Below are 16953 nucleotides of genomic sequence, written 5' to 3'. Positions count from 1 at the left end.
AATCTTCTTAAGGGTTACGAATTTGTTCACCAGAATTCCTGGAAAAGAATTTGAACTAATTCGCAAGCAACTTTCGTCTTTAAAATATCCTGACATATAATTGAGAAAGCAATTCACAAAGCTAACGTAATTTTCTACCGACCCCCCCTAAAGACAAGACCAGAGATACACCCAACAATAAAATAATAATTCCCCACCTGGACACGATTAAGAGAATAACCAACCCCTCGAAATCGAACCCTTTTGTATTTACTTACCCAAACACCTTAGCCAAATCCCTGTTAACGTCCAACAAAGACATCTCCAAAGGACTCTGGGGTATACGAAATCCCATGCCAGGACTGTGACCAATCTTACATCGGATTTACAGGTAAATCCCTTCCCCAGAGATTAATACAACACAAACGGTCAGTTAGGTATGGACAACGGGGAAGCTCGGCTATTTTCAACCATATAAATGAACATAACCATAGAATAAACTGGAATTTTGTCACGTGTAATTTATAGCAGCAACTGCCGGTACAAGAGTCAAATGATGGAATCGGCCAATTAATAAAGAGCGGCAGGTAATGAACATCTCAAAAGGCAGGATGGATTTCGGACACGATCGACAACGTCCTTCATTCAACCAACCCTTAAGAAGATTAGAGGAGATCATCGCGGGGGTGACTTAAAATGGCTTGTTTGTGGATGGACCTCTTGTATAAATACCACCTTTTTCTGTGAACTTTTCTCATTCATCTACCTGAAGAGGGAGACGCAGTCTCTGAAATATAGTACTTTTTCTCTATTTTGGTGTTTTTATGGGCTCCTTTTATTAGATGGAACTCTGTTGTTACAGAAACATTTATACCCAGATATATATATATATATATATATATATATATATATATATATATATATATATATATATATATATATATATATGTGTTTTTTGTTTTTTGCATAAAGAAATACGAAACTATGATGGAAGAAGCCTGCGTTAGAAATTGCAGGCTAGAGGGTGACTGGTTTTGGTGCAACGTTTTCAACTTTTGCCAGTGATACTGTAAAAGAAGCTTGTAGAAGCTAGGCAAAGAATGCTAAAGAGTATGCAAGAGGATGAAGTTAAGAATGAAGTGAAAGTAATGTTATGGGGTTAACAGAGGCAAAGAAGATAGAGCAACGAAAGTGAATGAGGGTACTGACAGAACAAAAGTAACTGATTCATACAGCTTGTATGAATGAATATATATACATACATACATACATATATATATATATATATGTATATATATATATATATATATATATATATATATAGTATATATATATATATATATATATAGGAGGTAGGTTGCCTGTAGGATGAGAGAGGGAGAAGCTGCAGTGCCGAAGGAATTGTTGAGCTACTCTTCCATAAATGTAAAGTGTGGATGTTGAATATGAATGCAAGGCAAATGGATGTAAGATGACTTGCTTATTTAGTAGAGGTCACCAAAAAGGGCTGGAAGGGTGGGAAATGGAACAATATATCGAAAAGGTTACATTAGGTGAAGAGATGGATTAGTGTTTTTGTGTTAGGAAACTATCTCTTGGAAAGAATGGAGGTATGACGGTTAACGGAAAGGAGTAAAACTCGCAGTATTGTGATGTGGAAGAGTGCAGTGTATGTGTGGGATTAAACACGTTGCTGATGTATGGAATGGCTAGTGTTATGGAAGTTGTCTACACGAGGGTTCTCCATGACTCAGCATTTAAAGCATGATTATATATATATATATATAATATATATTATATATATATATATATATATATATATATATTATATTATGCAGCAGTCTTCTCTAAAGAGGGTGATATGCATGTGAAAACGGTTTTGAAATTTGCAATGGAAGTTTCTAGAAGCTCTGTAGTCCAGTCATTTTATGTGGACTTCTCACCTCCACGAAATTTCCCGTTCACTAAGATTCCTGTTAAAGTTTATGTATATATATATTTATATATATATATAATATATATATATATATTATATATAATATATATCATATATATATTATATATATAATATATCATATATATATATATTATATATATATATATATCGATTATAGAACTAGGGATTAGCATATTTGAATTTTCTGGTATCGATCCCGCTAAAAATTATGATCTAGAACAGGCAGAATAAAGTCTCAGGATTATTTGTGAAGGAATACTTAAAGTCTTAGCCAAAAGATGGACTTTTCTAATCCCTGTTTGTTTCTCAATAGGGAGGAAAACATTTCACCTTTGGCTAAGGTCTGCTGACTAAGATTTTAAAAATTTAAAAAAGGTTACAGTCATATGCCTACTTATTTTTTCCTCTGCGACTCGCGAAGACATGCGCACTGTAACCTGGGAGTATGGCGATCGTCACTTAAACGTGCCTTATTGTCAAAGCGTCTGTCACCATTCTTTTGTTTAACATAATGAAGGATATGGAAAAGGAAGAGGTGAAATAAAGGAAAATTAAATAAACTCATTAGGCATGTCCTGCGCAACGTTTAAGTGGGTGCATCAAGACGTTCTTCTGTCAGCGGAACTTCACTCGCGCAGTGTTACCATAAGAAGATTTTATCGGTGTTGTCCTTAAGTTACTTTTTTATTTATTTATTTATGGATTGTATTGCCTATTTTTTAATGGGTTGACAAAAAAGCTATCTTACCACGAGTTACTTAACTTTTATTGATTGTAATACGGCCACTATGCTTTATAGTATATCTCTTAAAAGTAATTCTATTACCAATGTTTTGCCTGTATAATAAGCACCATGAAAACACACACACACACACACACACACACGCACATACACACACACACACACACACACACACACACACACACACATATATAATATATTATATATATATATATATATATATATATATATATATATATATATATATATATATATATATATATATATATATATATATATCTATATATATATATATATATATATATATTGTAAAAGGTCACCAGGAAAACTGTCCAATCCCTTTATATCCAGCCTAGACCTTGCTAGGAAGAAATCAAAGCCTAATCTATAATGAAAATGAATAACCTAACCTGCGTTGTGAAACAATGGAACAGAGGGAAAAAAAATAAAAAAATCTGAATACTATTTATTTCTAAATCTCTTCATATTTCACTAGATTCAGACCATTAAATTATGACATAATTTTCCCCGTCTCATTTATGAATTTGAAAATAAATGTTAGTAGAAGTAATGCCTCATAGGGATTAAATAAAAACCTTGCATTTGTTTAGTAAAAGTCGTATTGCAAATTGGCTACAATCTCAGTTTCTCTCTACCTTGGGTGCCTCTTTCCAGAGTTCCTGTTCAGTGATTCAACCTATTCGTTATTCTCTCCTTCATGATGTCCGTTACATTCCTACCGCGAAAAGAAGCCATTTCAGATATTCCATCTGTCTTTATCTGTTGAAAAATAAAGAAACATTTTGGTGTCTGTGTTTCCAAAGCTCTTTTGAATTTTTGTATTTCAACCATAACACTCTATCATCTTTTGGATAGCACTGTCAAGGGTCTTGAGTTATCGTTTTAATTTCAAGTCAAATCATTGCTTTGCAATTTTTGGTTCGCTTTGTAATGGAAGAAAGTCATCTATAAAATTTTCACCACTATTGGATTTTTTGTTACTGCAGTATGTTTAGTTTAATCTTGTTTTAGTGTCTGTTGTTCGGAGTATTTCTCATATTTGGATTCTATCGTATAACTTAGTAAAATCTTGAAATGATTAAGGATAATGAAGTTCTTATATCTAAACTGAGTCGCTAATGTAATTTTACTTCGTCTACGCATTACTGGTGGCTAAGATTGTGTTCATTATCTAAACATTTTTATACTTTACTCGATTACCTAAGCGCGTTTTCCAGCTATTATACTGAACAGGACTTTTCTTACAAGTTGTGAAATGAGAAACTATTGCATATTCAATAGTACAGTAGGTGGTGCCCAGTGATGGAATACGTTGTCTTCACAAATTTTGAAATTTTAAGTCAGGTCACATATCCCTAGGAACCGTACAGATCTTTAGTCCTATAATCTTCTAGTATGGATGTGAATTAGTTAGTAGCAATAATAATAATAATAATAAAATAATAATAATAATAATAATAATAATAATAATAATAATAATAATAATAGTGTGGATGTGCATTAGGAGTAGCAACTATCAAAATAAAATGATGATAATGGGGATGGCTACATTTGAAAACTGGTGTTTTATCTGTAATTTCTGTTGGAGATTTTTGATTAATGAGTTTGAAGGCCTTGGTTAATTATTGTCCACTTTTCAAAATATATATTTTTTTGTCACAACTCCTGTAACAGTGGCATGACTGTCTTTTGGTGAATGGGATGTTGTTATTAAAAAAAAGGAAAAAAGGAGAGAGGGTAAGTGCTGAGATTTGAAGTGATGTGGCTACACTGAATCGAGATCACGTGATCAAATAAAATGGCGTCCGGTGCGCACGACGACGCCACCGTGTAAACAACTTAAACTTGTGACACTTATCGGGTGAATTTCGCCGGTCGGGATTTTGGATATTACGTTCTAGAGGAATATTTGAGGTAAGGTTGACGGATAGGACATAGTTACCGTGTAATTAACCGTTGATGATAGTTGCAAGCCACGAATCTTCAATCAATATTGACGAGCCAGCGAAGTTGGTGCTAATCATTGACCGAATCGGTGTTTTGCCGATTTCTCCTGCCTTCTCTCCCTCGCTTTTGACGTCGTAGGATTGCTCTTGAAACCGACGGAACATTAATTTGCTTTGGGATGAATGTTGCGGTGTCTTACACTCAAAAACTTCTGTCGCTGGTCGGGCATAATCCCAGCCCCACCCGGCATCTACTTCCTCCCCCCCCTCCCCCATATTTTTTCCATAAATACCATGTCATTGATTTGCCAATGGTGGCATGTGGATTGCACTTGGCTCAGGTTGGATTTGTGGACGTCCGTTACATTCAAGTAGGTTCATTTAGATCCGAGTAAGCTAGGTAACCAAATTTGTAGGAGTGGATTTTATCCTAGGCCAAAGGATAACATGACGCAGCGTATATACTGAAGGAGGTCCTGTCATGCACATGCTCCTCATTTTCAAGTTCCCTTCACCTCCGTTCCCAGAGCCCTTCGAAAACTAAATGTTATTCCCTTCCAAATGTTTTTGTAGGCTAGTCCTAGTGTATGGTTACCTACAGGTTACGAGTTCAATCACTGCATTTTGTAAAATCAAGATCAGCTCTAGCATTTATCAAATATTTATTGAATCCTGGAAAAAAATGATAAAATGGGCAGTGTATCTGCTTACAGAAGCAGAGATTGTTAAAAAAATACTAAAAACAACTAGGGGTCGCCTGCTTTTACCTTGGTCAATTATTATTTAGGTACCTCCTATTTCTACCCAACAATGATGGGGGACTTTGGGAATTAGGGATTTTGGATGTGGGAAAACAAGCGTAAACAAAGTGGCCATCTTTGTATTCTGGTAGAGGCCAGTGGATACGCAAACACTTGGGGAGCCATGTGTTCCACGGAAGGGAGCGGCTGAGGGAAGGTGGGATCAATAAAGACTACTACTACTACGGTAAACAACCGCGGACGATCCATCGTCATCGTGCTGGCCAGGCCTTATTCACACTATATTTAATTGTTGAAACAAGAATACAATTACAACTTTAAGCATACTACTAAAAGATTTAAGTTTCGTCAACATAATGTGACATATGAAAGTCCCATACGAGCTAAAATAAGCATGTGAGCTCTTCGTAAAATATGTTTTCAAGGCAGTTTTGAAATCTAATATGGCGGCAATTGTGTGGCTGGCCAATCTAATCACGGACAATCCACCATCTTTCCCAGCCTTCCCAGCACTCATTTGAACAATGTTAGCGTATATAATGTTTATTGATCTTACTCAAGATTGCAGTTGTAATCAGCACAATAAAACAACATTTAATTGCCTATATTAGTGAAAGTATGAAACTTTATTCCCGGGGTTATGGTTTGAACTGAATTCATTTTTACCTTGTAATCAGTGGTTTTATCCTTACTGTCATCACAACTGAAACTCCACAGTGCTTATTTGATTGTAATTATACACATTTTGGTCTTAATTTACTCCACATTGCACTTGAACCACGTTGCTGTTCCTGGTTCCTAAGCACTCCGCAAACACAGTTACAAGCAGCAGACGAATACACTTTATGAGGTGCAAAGCTTTATTCCCTTAATTGTTTACTTTACTCATTATTTAGTTTAACTTTACTTCAAAATGTTTATTTAATTCATTTCTATTATCCCTTTTTTGCAATCAAATTAACCCCCAAAAATTACAAATTTTTCGGATGTATACTTACGAGCAGACGAAACGAGGAAAAATGACTCCTCGTTGCCAATCTAGTGGAGCGTCACACATACACCGGTGCATTTACAAACTGTTTCCATGAATTCTAGTTGTCATAGTAGTGCATTAATGATAAAATTCTGTAATATGTATATGTACTATAAATAGATATGCTAATTTCACTTATTTCCCCAGTTTTGTGTAAGTCTTATACCCAGTTTGGATTGTAAACATATACCAATTGACAACACTGATAAACAATTGAAGAGCGCAAAATGCCGCAAAGAATGCCGTAGTCCCCTTGAATAAGTAGAAGTGCTGGTAAGAGGTCGGGGTTACGATTGTTGTGATGAAAGTGCCCCAGCGTCTATGGGTACAAGTGGTGTGCGCATTTAGCACAGGAAATGGGAAGTTTGTTGACACAAGCGACTCCGCAAACATCGAGATGGCGTCAATCTTCTAAACTTTTTTAATCATAAGTAAAAATTTCTAAAGCATTTTGGGGTTGCGGGCACTGCGTTGGCTACCCTTTTCATTACCCTAGGTTTAAATCTTAAAATACTGTATGGCCTTAATTTCTAACTTTGAAGAAAATACTTACTTCGAAAGGAGAGTAGAGGTATTGAGCTCCTTCTCTCACCACCAACAACTCATGACTGATGACCATCTCCGGTGTCAGGACGTGTTAAAAGTACTTTTTCGGAGGGTGGCCTAGCCGTGGTAGTCGGTGAGTTGGCCAGTCCACGCGGTTGTTTACCCTACATCAAAATCACTGAAACTGTAGGAAGAATCAATTTCCAAGGTAGAAGCAGGCACGAAGACATCACTTAGAATTATGTACTTAGAATTACCACTATGGTTGGTTGTGCACTTGAAAAGTTCTATGATTGGTGCACTGTAACGGGGATGCGGTTGATATAATGACGTCACTAAAGCCGCGAAGAGCAACTTGCCATAACTTTTGTCCAAGGTAACACTTAACATGGACCAAACGCACATTTACAAAATACATCAAATTTGACGACACTACACTCCCCCCCCAAAAAAAGACATACATATATGTGTGTGTGTGTGTGTATAAAAACACAGCAATCACCAAGGACAAGGTTTGAATGATGACTAAATCACAAAAGCCCTTTCCGTAAACAGTGAACACATGAATCTTTGTTTCATTGTATAAGGGGGGAAGATTTCATACTAGTGTGGCAATCTGACCATGTCTTTGGGGAAACAACAAAAAGTAATTTGCAACACTATGACCACGTGAAACCACAGGATCTTGTAATGGATAAGAAAGTTTCTAACAAGAAACCAAATTAATTGTATTTTAAAGGAATACTGGTCCAGACAAATGTTATGAGAGGGGCACCTAATTTACATACTATTATATGCATGCATTCATGCATACAAATATATATTATATAAGACATTGATGTTTATAAATATATTTATACTATTTCAGGAGAAATTATGAAATGAATAAAAATCCGTTCTTTCAGGAAATACGAATGTATTATTACCATTAAAGAATAGTTATTATTGACATTATGTTCCTCTAATTTGTATTTTATTATTATATGGTTTTGTCCCAATGCTTAAGGGGTGGTGGGCCAAACCTTTCCTAGTATGTTGTGGCCTGACCTGGTTGAGGGCTTTAAACTCCAGACTCCCAAGTATCACAATATTAACACATGGACTGGCATAGACTACCCTTTTGTGGTGGTAGGTTCAAATTATCAGTGGCTTCCCTTGTCTCTGCTTTGCACACTATCCGATTTGGCTTTTTCCTGAATGTGTTTTCCTGCTCTGAGAATGCACTATGACACTGTTGGTTGTCCTCATATTATAGTAAAATTCACACTTTTAAGATCTTGAAAGAATTAATTTTTTTCTATGTGGCTATGGTAGTAATGTAGTTATTTACTGTAATATTTTTTTTTTAATTTCAGTCATGCTGTGGGCTAAATACTAGTTAGGTCTTCAAACACTAATGTATAAAGTTCCATCCATATAAATGATGGATAGGTTCATTTAAGATTTTGATGGGTGTTTTTTTGTACACTGTTTGACCTAGTCAGCAGGTTGATGTTTGATACAATTGCATTTTATGTATAAACCTTTTGTTACGTTTATACGTTACTTTTTTTACTTACTGTTGACTGGGGTAGGCAAGAGGAGGTTACAGACTACTTCAAAAATGGCTAAAAATATAAACAACCTTTTAGAGAATGGTTGGTCGGCAAAGCCCCATCCAAGCCAGGTCAGGGCACAATGTCATAGGGGAAGGTTAGGATGTATTACATACTAAGTTCTTGTCCCAGTGTACATAGGCTTAGGTGATCTGGTCAGCTGTTCACGAATCACATGGCATAATTTGTAATTGCTTAACGTCAGACTGCATTTATGTACATAGTAAGTAGTGTACTATATTGTAGAGTTAGGGAAAATTGTTGTGAATCATTGGTATGGTGTCAGTTACTGTCTCAGTGTCAGTAACTACCTGGCTCACATGATTAGGCAATAGCATACAGCCAGTCATAAATATATTGTTCATATTCAAGAATATTGTGTTGACTTTTATTTTTGTTTTTTTTTCCATTTCCTTTCAGTTATGTAAGTTGGAAAATTTGAACTTGAATGGTAGTAATTTTCATATCCTAACCAGGTTACAGTATCCATGAAATATTTTTTGGGGGGCTTAGGGTATTTAAATGTAATTTTTAGGTTAATTGGTTTCAAAACCTCCCCCCTCCCATCTGAACCTAACTTGACCATAATATACAAGTGAATTACACAAAAATTAAGCAAAACACTTTTTGTGGGGTTTCTCCAGGATTAGAAAATTTAGCATTTGTGTTTGCATGTCCGTGAAAAACTCGTGTATGATAATTAGTTAGTTTCACACAACTCAAATTGCATAGGATTGAAATATTACTGCATTTCAGTCTTTCAAGTAATTTTTTCATTTTTATTGTAGTGCTTACCGAACAATTATAGAGCCGTGATTTCCACGAGCGGCAGGATACTAAATTCAAATTTAGCGCGTCGGCGTCGCCAACAACTGGTGTGATGAACGTCATCTCCCTCCACTCGCGGGAGAACCAGGTACAACTGCCCAGGTGATCCCAATTCTTTTCTGCCGGCGTCCACGTGAACATCGGTGGTCGGTGCGGTTGGATGACTTTGCTTCGCTTTTTTTTCTGTTGGAATTGATCTTCGGAATTGGTGAAGTACTCTTTTTTTGGCGTGTTGTTATTTTGCTTTCTTTTTATTTAGGCGTTGCCATGTCGGATTCTAGTCCGTCGGGAGTTAGGTTTTGCATCTCAGGATGTAAAACTAGATTATCCAAGTTAGAATATGATTCTCACACTAAATGTGTTAAGTGTAGGGGACAGGTTTGTTCAGCAGATCGAACATGTAACGAGTGTAGTGATTGGACTGATTCTCAATGGAAGTTTTTAGTTCATACTCGGAGAAATTAGCTAAAGACAGAATTAGAAAAGCAGCACTTAGGGAAAGTAGACTTAGCTCCGCTTCGTCTTGCGATGCTTCTGTTTCTCCTCAAATTGTTATGTCTCCTTTAACTACACTCCTTTCCTCCTACTAATCCCGCTTCCTCCGGCTTCCCTCCCGTGTAGTTTCTTCCGACACCATTGCCAGTCTGGAATCGAGGCTAGATCAGAAATTTTCGGTACTAGCGAATACGGTTTTGTTTTGCAACTTGGTAATTCCAGTTAAGACGTTTTTGGAGAAAGCGGCTTCAGGGTAAGAGTGTAGTTGAGGGTGCGTCTGTCTGTCCTGACACGTCTCCTAGACAAAGGTCACTGTCCAGCTCCCCGCACCGGGGAGAAGACATACCGGAAGTCCAAGGGAGTCGATCGGGATTTGCCACAGACAGGCGCCTCTCTTGTTGAGCCTGTTGCGCCTCAACAGGGCTCGGTTAAGCGTTGGAAAGGTGTTGCGGTCAGACGCCTTTCGAATGATTCAAGCGATTCGTCTCCGGTCGCGCGGCGCTCTTGGCGAGATTCGCCCGTTTCGCGTCCCTTAAAGAGGCGTTCAGGCGCCGATTCTTCGCCTCCTCCAGTCAAGCGGTATAAGGAGCCTGAGAGTAGGGTTGCGCCGCGACCATTAGCGGCTCGTTCGTCGCCTCAATCTGTGCCTTTTTCGGCTCCATATACTAGTAGAGATTGTGGTTTTAGCGCTGTAGCTAGCAGTTCTAAGGGTGTTTCTTTAGGCGCTTTTTCGTCTGTTACGCTGATGTGCCTGTTTCGCCTCGAATTTCGGCGGCTCCGAGCGATCGCAAGTAGTTTTTCCGCCTCCTGCTGAACATTTAGGCTCTTCCAAGCCTACGTTAACTGTTTTTGATTCGTCTCTGGCGCCTTTGCGCAAGCAGTTAGAGATGTTAACCAACTGGATGAATGAGTCCAAGGGTGGTTCGAACCTTCAGATCCGGTTGTAGTTCCGTCTACTTCTTCGGCGGTATCTGGAGAATGAAGAAGAAGTAGAGGAGGAGGATTCACATCACCTCTCGTGTTATTCACGTCTCCTTAGATTTCTTTGGTATCTTATCCAGATTATTTTGAGGAAAGCGGCCCCGCGCTCCCTCCCAACTTCGACTTTTTTGTTTTGATGAGGAGGAAAACTTCAGACCCTCTCCTCCCAAAAGCTTGTTCTATCTAAAGCGGTTAGACATTCGTGAAAGAGACGGAGAAATTGGATGTCTATGAAAAGAGACTTAGGGAAGGCTCTTTTTGCTTACCCTCCCTCTAAGTTGCTTCGTAAGAGGTATAGGTTTTATGTAACTGGGGAAGCTCCTTCTCTGGGAGTTTCTGCCTCCTCCCAGGGAGACTTCTCCAGTTTAATCGCTCCTCTAGAAAGATCTGCTTTGCTTTGCCGCAGCGAAAAGTTTTCTTTACAGCGCCTGAGTTGGACCACGTTGTAAGAATCAATTTAAACTTTTGGAAGTCTTTAGCTTCCTTGATTGGACTATTGGCGCTTTAGCGGCCAAGATCGAAGACTGTCCTTCTCTTTCTCAGGAGTTAGCGGAGGATTGGATTGGTGTTCTGTCCTGTGCGGACAAATCCATTAGGGATGGATGTGATGAGTTAGCTTCGCTCATCGCCTTTGGTACCCTTAGAAAAGGCAACTTTGGGTGCTCCTTTGCTTCTAAAAGGGTTACGTCCCCAACAGAAGTCTGCTCTCTTGTTTGCTCCTTTTGTAAAGATAACCTCTTTCCAGAGATGTAGTGTTGTCAATTTCGTCTGTGCTAGATAAGAAATCTACTTCGGACTTACTGGCACAGTCTACTAAGAGACCTAAAGCTCCTGTTGAGACTGTTCCTTCGGTTTTTCTCCTCTGACCCAAGCGCCTTTTCGAGGGAGAAAACCCAAGCGCTTGCTTTCGGAGGCCGAAGTCGAATTTGCGACCTCAGTCTAAGGCCTCGGCCCAAGGTTAACAAAACCTTCCAAATGAAAGCTCGGTTCTTCATGCACCAGATGGGAGCCAGGCTGGCGCTGTTTGGGAGGAATGGAAAAACAGAGGAGCAGAAGCCTGGTAGTGCAAGTACTCAAGTTCGGCTATCGTATTCCTCTCGTTTCACCTCCCTCGCTCTCACCTGTGCCAATTCCATTCCAGGCATACTCTCCGGGCTCAGACAATTTCTGGCGCTAGCCGCAGAAGTGGAAGCGCTTGTTCTCAAAGAAGCGATAGAACAGATAGAAGGGGATTTTCCTCCAGGCTTTTACAATCGCCTTTTTGTAGTTTCCCAAGTCATCATGGGGGCTGGAGGCCGGTTTTGGATGTGCGCCCTGAACTTGCATGTCCGGAAAACAAAATTTCATATGGGAGAATACCACATCGTCGGTTCTGGAGTCCATCAGACAGGGGGATTGGATGGTCTCTCTGGACATGCAAGACGCTTATTTTCACATTCCGATACATCGCGAATCTCGGAAGTACCTGAGGTTCATGTTCGAAAGGCAGGTGTTTCAGTTTCGGCGGGGCCTTTGCTTCGGACTAGCAACCGCTCCTCAAGTTTTTCACCAGGGTTTTCTATCCCCATAGGAAGCTGGCTGCACATATTAGGAGTAAAGAATCTCCCTCTATCTGGACGATTGGCTTCTCCGGTCGGAATCCGAGAGTCGGTGCATGAAGACTTTGGAACAAAAACTCTGGATCTTGCCAGAAAGTTAGGAATTCTGGTCAACAAACAGAAGTCCCATTGGTTCCATCTCAGAGCATCCAATTTTATTTGGGGATGATTCTGAATGCTCAAGTTTTTTTTCGGGCTTTTGTCTGTCCCCGAAGAGGTTCAAGGAGCTGTCTGGAGACATTCAGGATTCTTGGACAAAAAGTAAGTTCTGCCAATCAGTGGATGAGGCTGCTCCTGGGCAAGATTGAACGTCAGTGGAGAAATTTGTGACGTTGGGAAGACTGCACTGAGACCCTCTGCATTTTTCCTGAGAGCCTCTTGGTGCAGGAAGACACAACCAGACTCGATTACCTTTCCTGTCACAGATCAAATAAAAGAGGACCTAAGGTGGTGCTCTCTCGAGCAGGTTGGAAGAAGGGTTTTAGATTTACGACCCATTCCTCCCGAACCTACAGTTCTTTTTTTCCGCGACGCATCGACACAGGTTGGGGAGCCCTACTGGGAAATCAACGGACTTCAGGAGCTTGGTCGGATAAGGAGAAGAAGTTCCACAAATAAATGTAAAGGAATTGTTAGCAATTTTTCTTGGGGCTCACAGACAGTTTCGGAGCTTAGTAGAAGTCGAGTAGTGGCAGTGCATTCCGACAACTCCACGGCTCTCTCGTACGTGCGGAAACAGGGGGAGAACTCAGTCTTTCTCTCTGTACGAAGTAGCCAACGGATCTCCTCCTTGGGTCAAACGAGCGAGGTTCAGCTGTCCCGATTTATTTGTTCCGGGAAAGATTAACGTCCTGGCGGACGAGGTTAAGTCGTCAACCATGCAGTGTTTTACCTCTGGAGTGGACTTTGGACAACAAGAATTTGTGTCAGAAACTTTGGCGCCGGTTTTGGGGACGACCGTCAATAGACCTGTTCGCGACATCAAGAACAAAACCGTGCTTCCTCTCTTTTGTTCGCCAGTCCCAGATCCTCTAGCTTGGTCGGTGATCGCAATGCTGTTGGTTGGAATTGGTTCGGGGGTCTGGAAGCTTATGCATTTCCCACCTCCGTTCGTCTATAAGAGGGTGCTGAACAATTGGTTCATGTCGCACAGCAATGTAACGCTAAACGTTATCGCTCCCTTTTTGCCCGGCCCAGGAAAGAGTGGTTTCCCGTGGACCTTCTCCAGTTGTTCGTAGACTTCCCCAGACTTCTTCCTCCAGAGAAGTGGCTTCTCAAAACACCTCACTTCAAGAGGTTCCACCAAAACTTGTCCGCTCTAGCTTCTGACAGGGTTCAGACTGTCCGGAATCTTGTCAGAGCGAAAGGATTTTCAAGAAGACTGCAGAAGCTATCGCTCGTTGTAGGAGAGAGTCTTCTAACAAAACTCCTATCAAGGGCAAGTGGAGAATCTTCAGAGTGGTTTGTAGAAGTGCTAGTCTCTACTTCTGCGACCTTCTTTAACAGAAATAGCAGATTTTTCTTCTATTTCTTAGAACTCTAAGAAACTGGCTCCTTCGGAGCCGTCATAAGGATATAGATCCATGCTCTCTTCTTCGGTTTTTTTCGACATCGAGGTTTGGATATTTCCTCCAATTCAGATCTGTCGGACCTCATTAGGTCTTTCGAAACACTAAGCTCCCGCAAGATACAGTGGCTTGGAACTTAGATGTGGTGCTTAAGTTCCTCATGGGGCCACCGTTTTGAGCCTTTGAAGTCGCTTCACTCAGGCACTTGACTAAGAAAGGCACTCTTTTCTTATTGCACTAGCTTCTGCTAAACGCGTGTCAGCGCGTTGCACGCTAAATAGACAAAATTAGTCTGTTTTCTCTCCAAGGCGAAATGCTTTGGTATTTTCGTATGCTCTTGACCTTTCTAGCCAAAAATGCGTAAATTTTCCTCTAATTTCCTTGGGCACCGAGGAGTTTTTGTGGTAAGGAACTTATCTGATTTTGGTTGGACATGAGATGGAGGAAAGGCTCTTATGTCCATCCGGGCTATTAACAGCAGTATCTGTTTGCCGACTAAGGTATTAGAGGACAAATCTTCTAAGCTCTGGACCTCTTTTTCAACAAAATCCTCTCGTCCTCTTTTCTAAGAATGGCTATATCGTTCTTTATTAAGAGCTTATCAGGGAAGCTCACTGGCCTCATCCGAAGAACGACAATCTTTCCGTTCTGAGAGTAAAGCTCACAAGGTTAGAGCTGGCACTTCTTTTAGCATTCAAAAAAGAATTTTTATCTTTAGCTTTTCGATTCTTCAGAGCACGTTCTGGATATCGAATTCGGTTTTTGCGAGTCATTATCTCAAGAGATAGAAACGGTTTTCGAGAATTGTAAAACCGTTTTAGGGTCCGGTGGGCGTTTCTGGCATGGTGTTTGGGAGAAACGGCACAGGGGTCGTCACCCTCTATGCTACTTTTCACCTTGAATGGTTGTCGAGTTTCAAGGAAGCTGGGGTACTGGGGGCGTACCCCTGGGATAACTCATGGCACCAAGTGTTAGGTCAGATTTTACATGGTTTGGGTATATTGTGTTTTTAAATCTGGTGTTGGTGACAAATGTTTTGTATGATTGAATTTCTGGTCTTAGCCCAGGGCAGGGGCAATCTTTGTTGTTACTATCCTCCGTCAGTCACCCTTGACTCGCTTGAACTACGGAAGGATTCCACTCCTGTAGTAGGCTAACTTTGGTCAAATTCCCAATTCCTCTACATTATAAGAGAGCACCGACCAGAGGCAGTAACAGTCTCTGTAGCTCTCTTACAGGTAAGGTACACGACACCTTGATTGTTTACTGTATTGCAATAAATGTACCCATTTTAAAAATACTAGGTGGTCCACTGAATCCCCCTTCCCATAAATGTGTAATCAGCTCTATAATTGTTCGGTAAGACACTACAATAAAAATGAATTTTCATTATTAAAATGAGTTTTATTGTATACTTACCGAACAATTATGATTATCCCACCCCCCTCCTCCCCTTAGGTGGACGGACGGGCAGAAAGAATTGGATTCACCTGGGCAGTTGTACCTGTTCTCCTCGCGTGGGAGGGAGCTGACGTCATCACCACCGTGTTGGCGACGCCGACGCGCTAAATTTGAATTTAGTATCCTGCCGCTCGTGGGAAATCACGGCTCTATAATTGTTCGTAAGTATACAATAAAACTTCATTTTAATAATGAAAATTTCATTGTTACAAAGCCTTTATAAGTACGTAAATACAAACTATGCACGTCATTATTTACTTAAACATTAGACGTGAAGGTAAAAAATTACTTGCTGTTTCGCCAAAGTATGCTACTCGAGTTTCCCACATTTTTCATTTGGTATCATTGGATGAAAATATGAAATGTCCTCAATGACGTAGTTCCTTATATTTATAGTTGTGTCAAGATAAAGTTTTGTTTTCTGCTTTTTATTTTTATTTTATTTATTTTTTTTTTTTTTTTCGGCATAAACATGGGTTTAATTGGTGCTGGGTGGATACAAAAGGTAACTTTTACTCAAGGTTAATCAGTTGTTTAATGTTGGTGTAATTTTCTGTGAAATACAATATTCTAATTTGAATCCCATGGCAATGAAGTCAGACATTGAGTGAAAATCAGTTTCTTTGTTTTAGTTGTGTATTTTGCATACCATATACTACATTTCCCAGAATATGTTATACAAATTTTAATGGTTTCTTTCTCGTGTTTTTTTTCTTGAACAGAGCCTTATTGATAGTGGACCAGAAGTGTGTTGGGGGTGGGCAAAGAAAGTGATAATAGATATAGACGATTCATAAAGTAGCATGTTTTGTCATCTATACTTGTAATGTTTACGATGACAACACGAACAAAGTCTAAAAACCGCAAGGAGGGAGGAAAGAAGAGGCAGGAGGAAAGAAGCTGCTGCTCAGGTAACTTTGTCAACATGTTTTAAATTACCTAATTTTAGTTTCACACATTTTTCTTAATCATGATATCCATAATATGAAAAGTGATATATACACTACATACCTGTATCTGCTATTGTCTTGTCAAAGTTTCTCCTTAGAGTAGAATAATATTGATATATTTTGAGCTTGATCATCCAAGTAGTTCTCTCACATAATTGTATCAATTTCAGGCTTATGAGGAGTTTGTTGCTACATTTTGAAGAAGACCAGCTCAGAAGGGAAAAGTATGGGTTAAGGCTGGCACCTTTGATGCTGGGTCCCGAAGTAAGTTTTGATAGCTAATGTTTTACTTAATGTCTTGTGCTTGCTAGCTATTTAAGGTTTTGAGAGTCAAATTTGATCAATGCATTGTTGTCGTCGTTTAGGTCAGGTATTACACCTTGTAAATAGATTGCTTTCTGTAACTGCGTATATTCTTTGTAAACCGTGAACCCCTTGTATAGTTATTGCAAATCTTAATCATTTAATATATCAAGTTTTTATGCTCTTAAG

General features: G+C 39.4%; 1 protein-coding gene across 1 annotated transcript in view; it reads left to right on the top strand.

Moving 5' to 3' along the window:
• Positions 1-15983: 15983 nt before the first annotated feature.
• Positions 15984-16953, top strand: part of LOC135224867 (U2 snRNP-associated SURP motif-containing protein-like) — a 59360-nt gene continuing 58390 nt past the window's right edge. The window contains 2 exon segments of the mRNA XM_064264192.1: positions 15984-16016; positions 16632-16725. Coding sequence (XP_064120262.1) covers positions 15984-16016; positions 16632-16725 — 127 coding nt within the window.

This window comes from Macrobrachium nipponense, chromosome 12 (assembly GCF_015104395.2).
Source record: "Macrobrachium nipponense isolate FS-2020 chromosome 12, ASM1510439v2, whole genome shotgun sequence".
NCBI classification, from domain to species: Eukaryota; Metazoa; Arthropoda; class Malacostraca; order Decapoda; family Palaemonidae; genus Macrobrachium; species Macrobrachium nipponense.
This window is presented reverse-complemented; position numbering and strand designations above follow the sequence as displayed.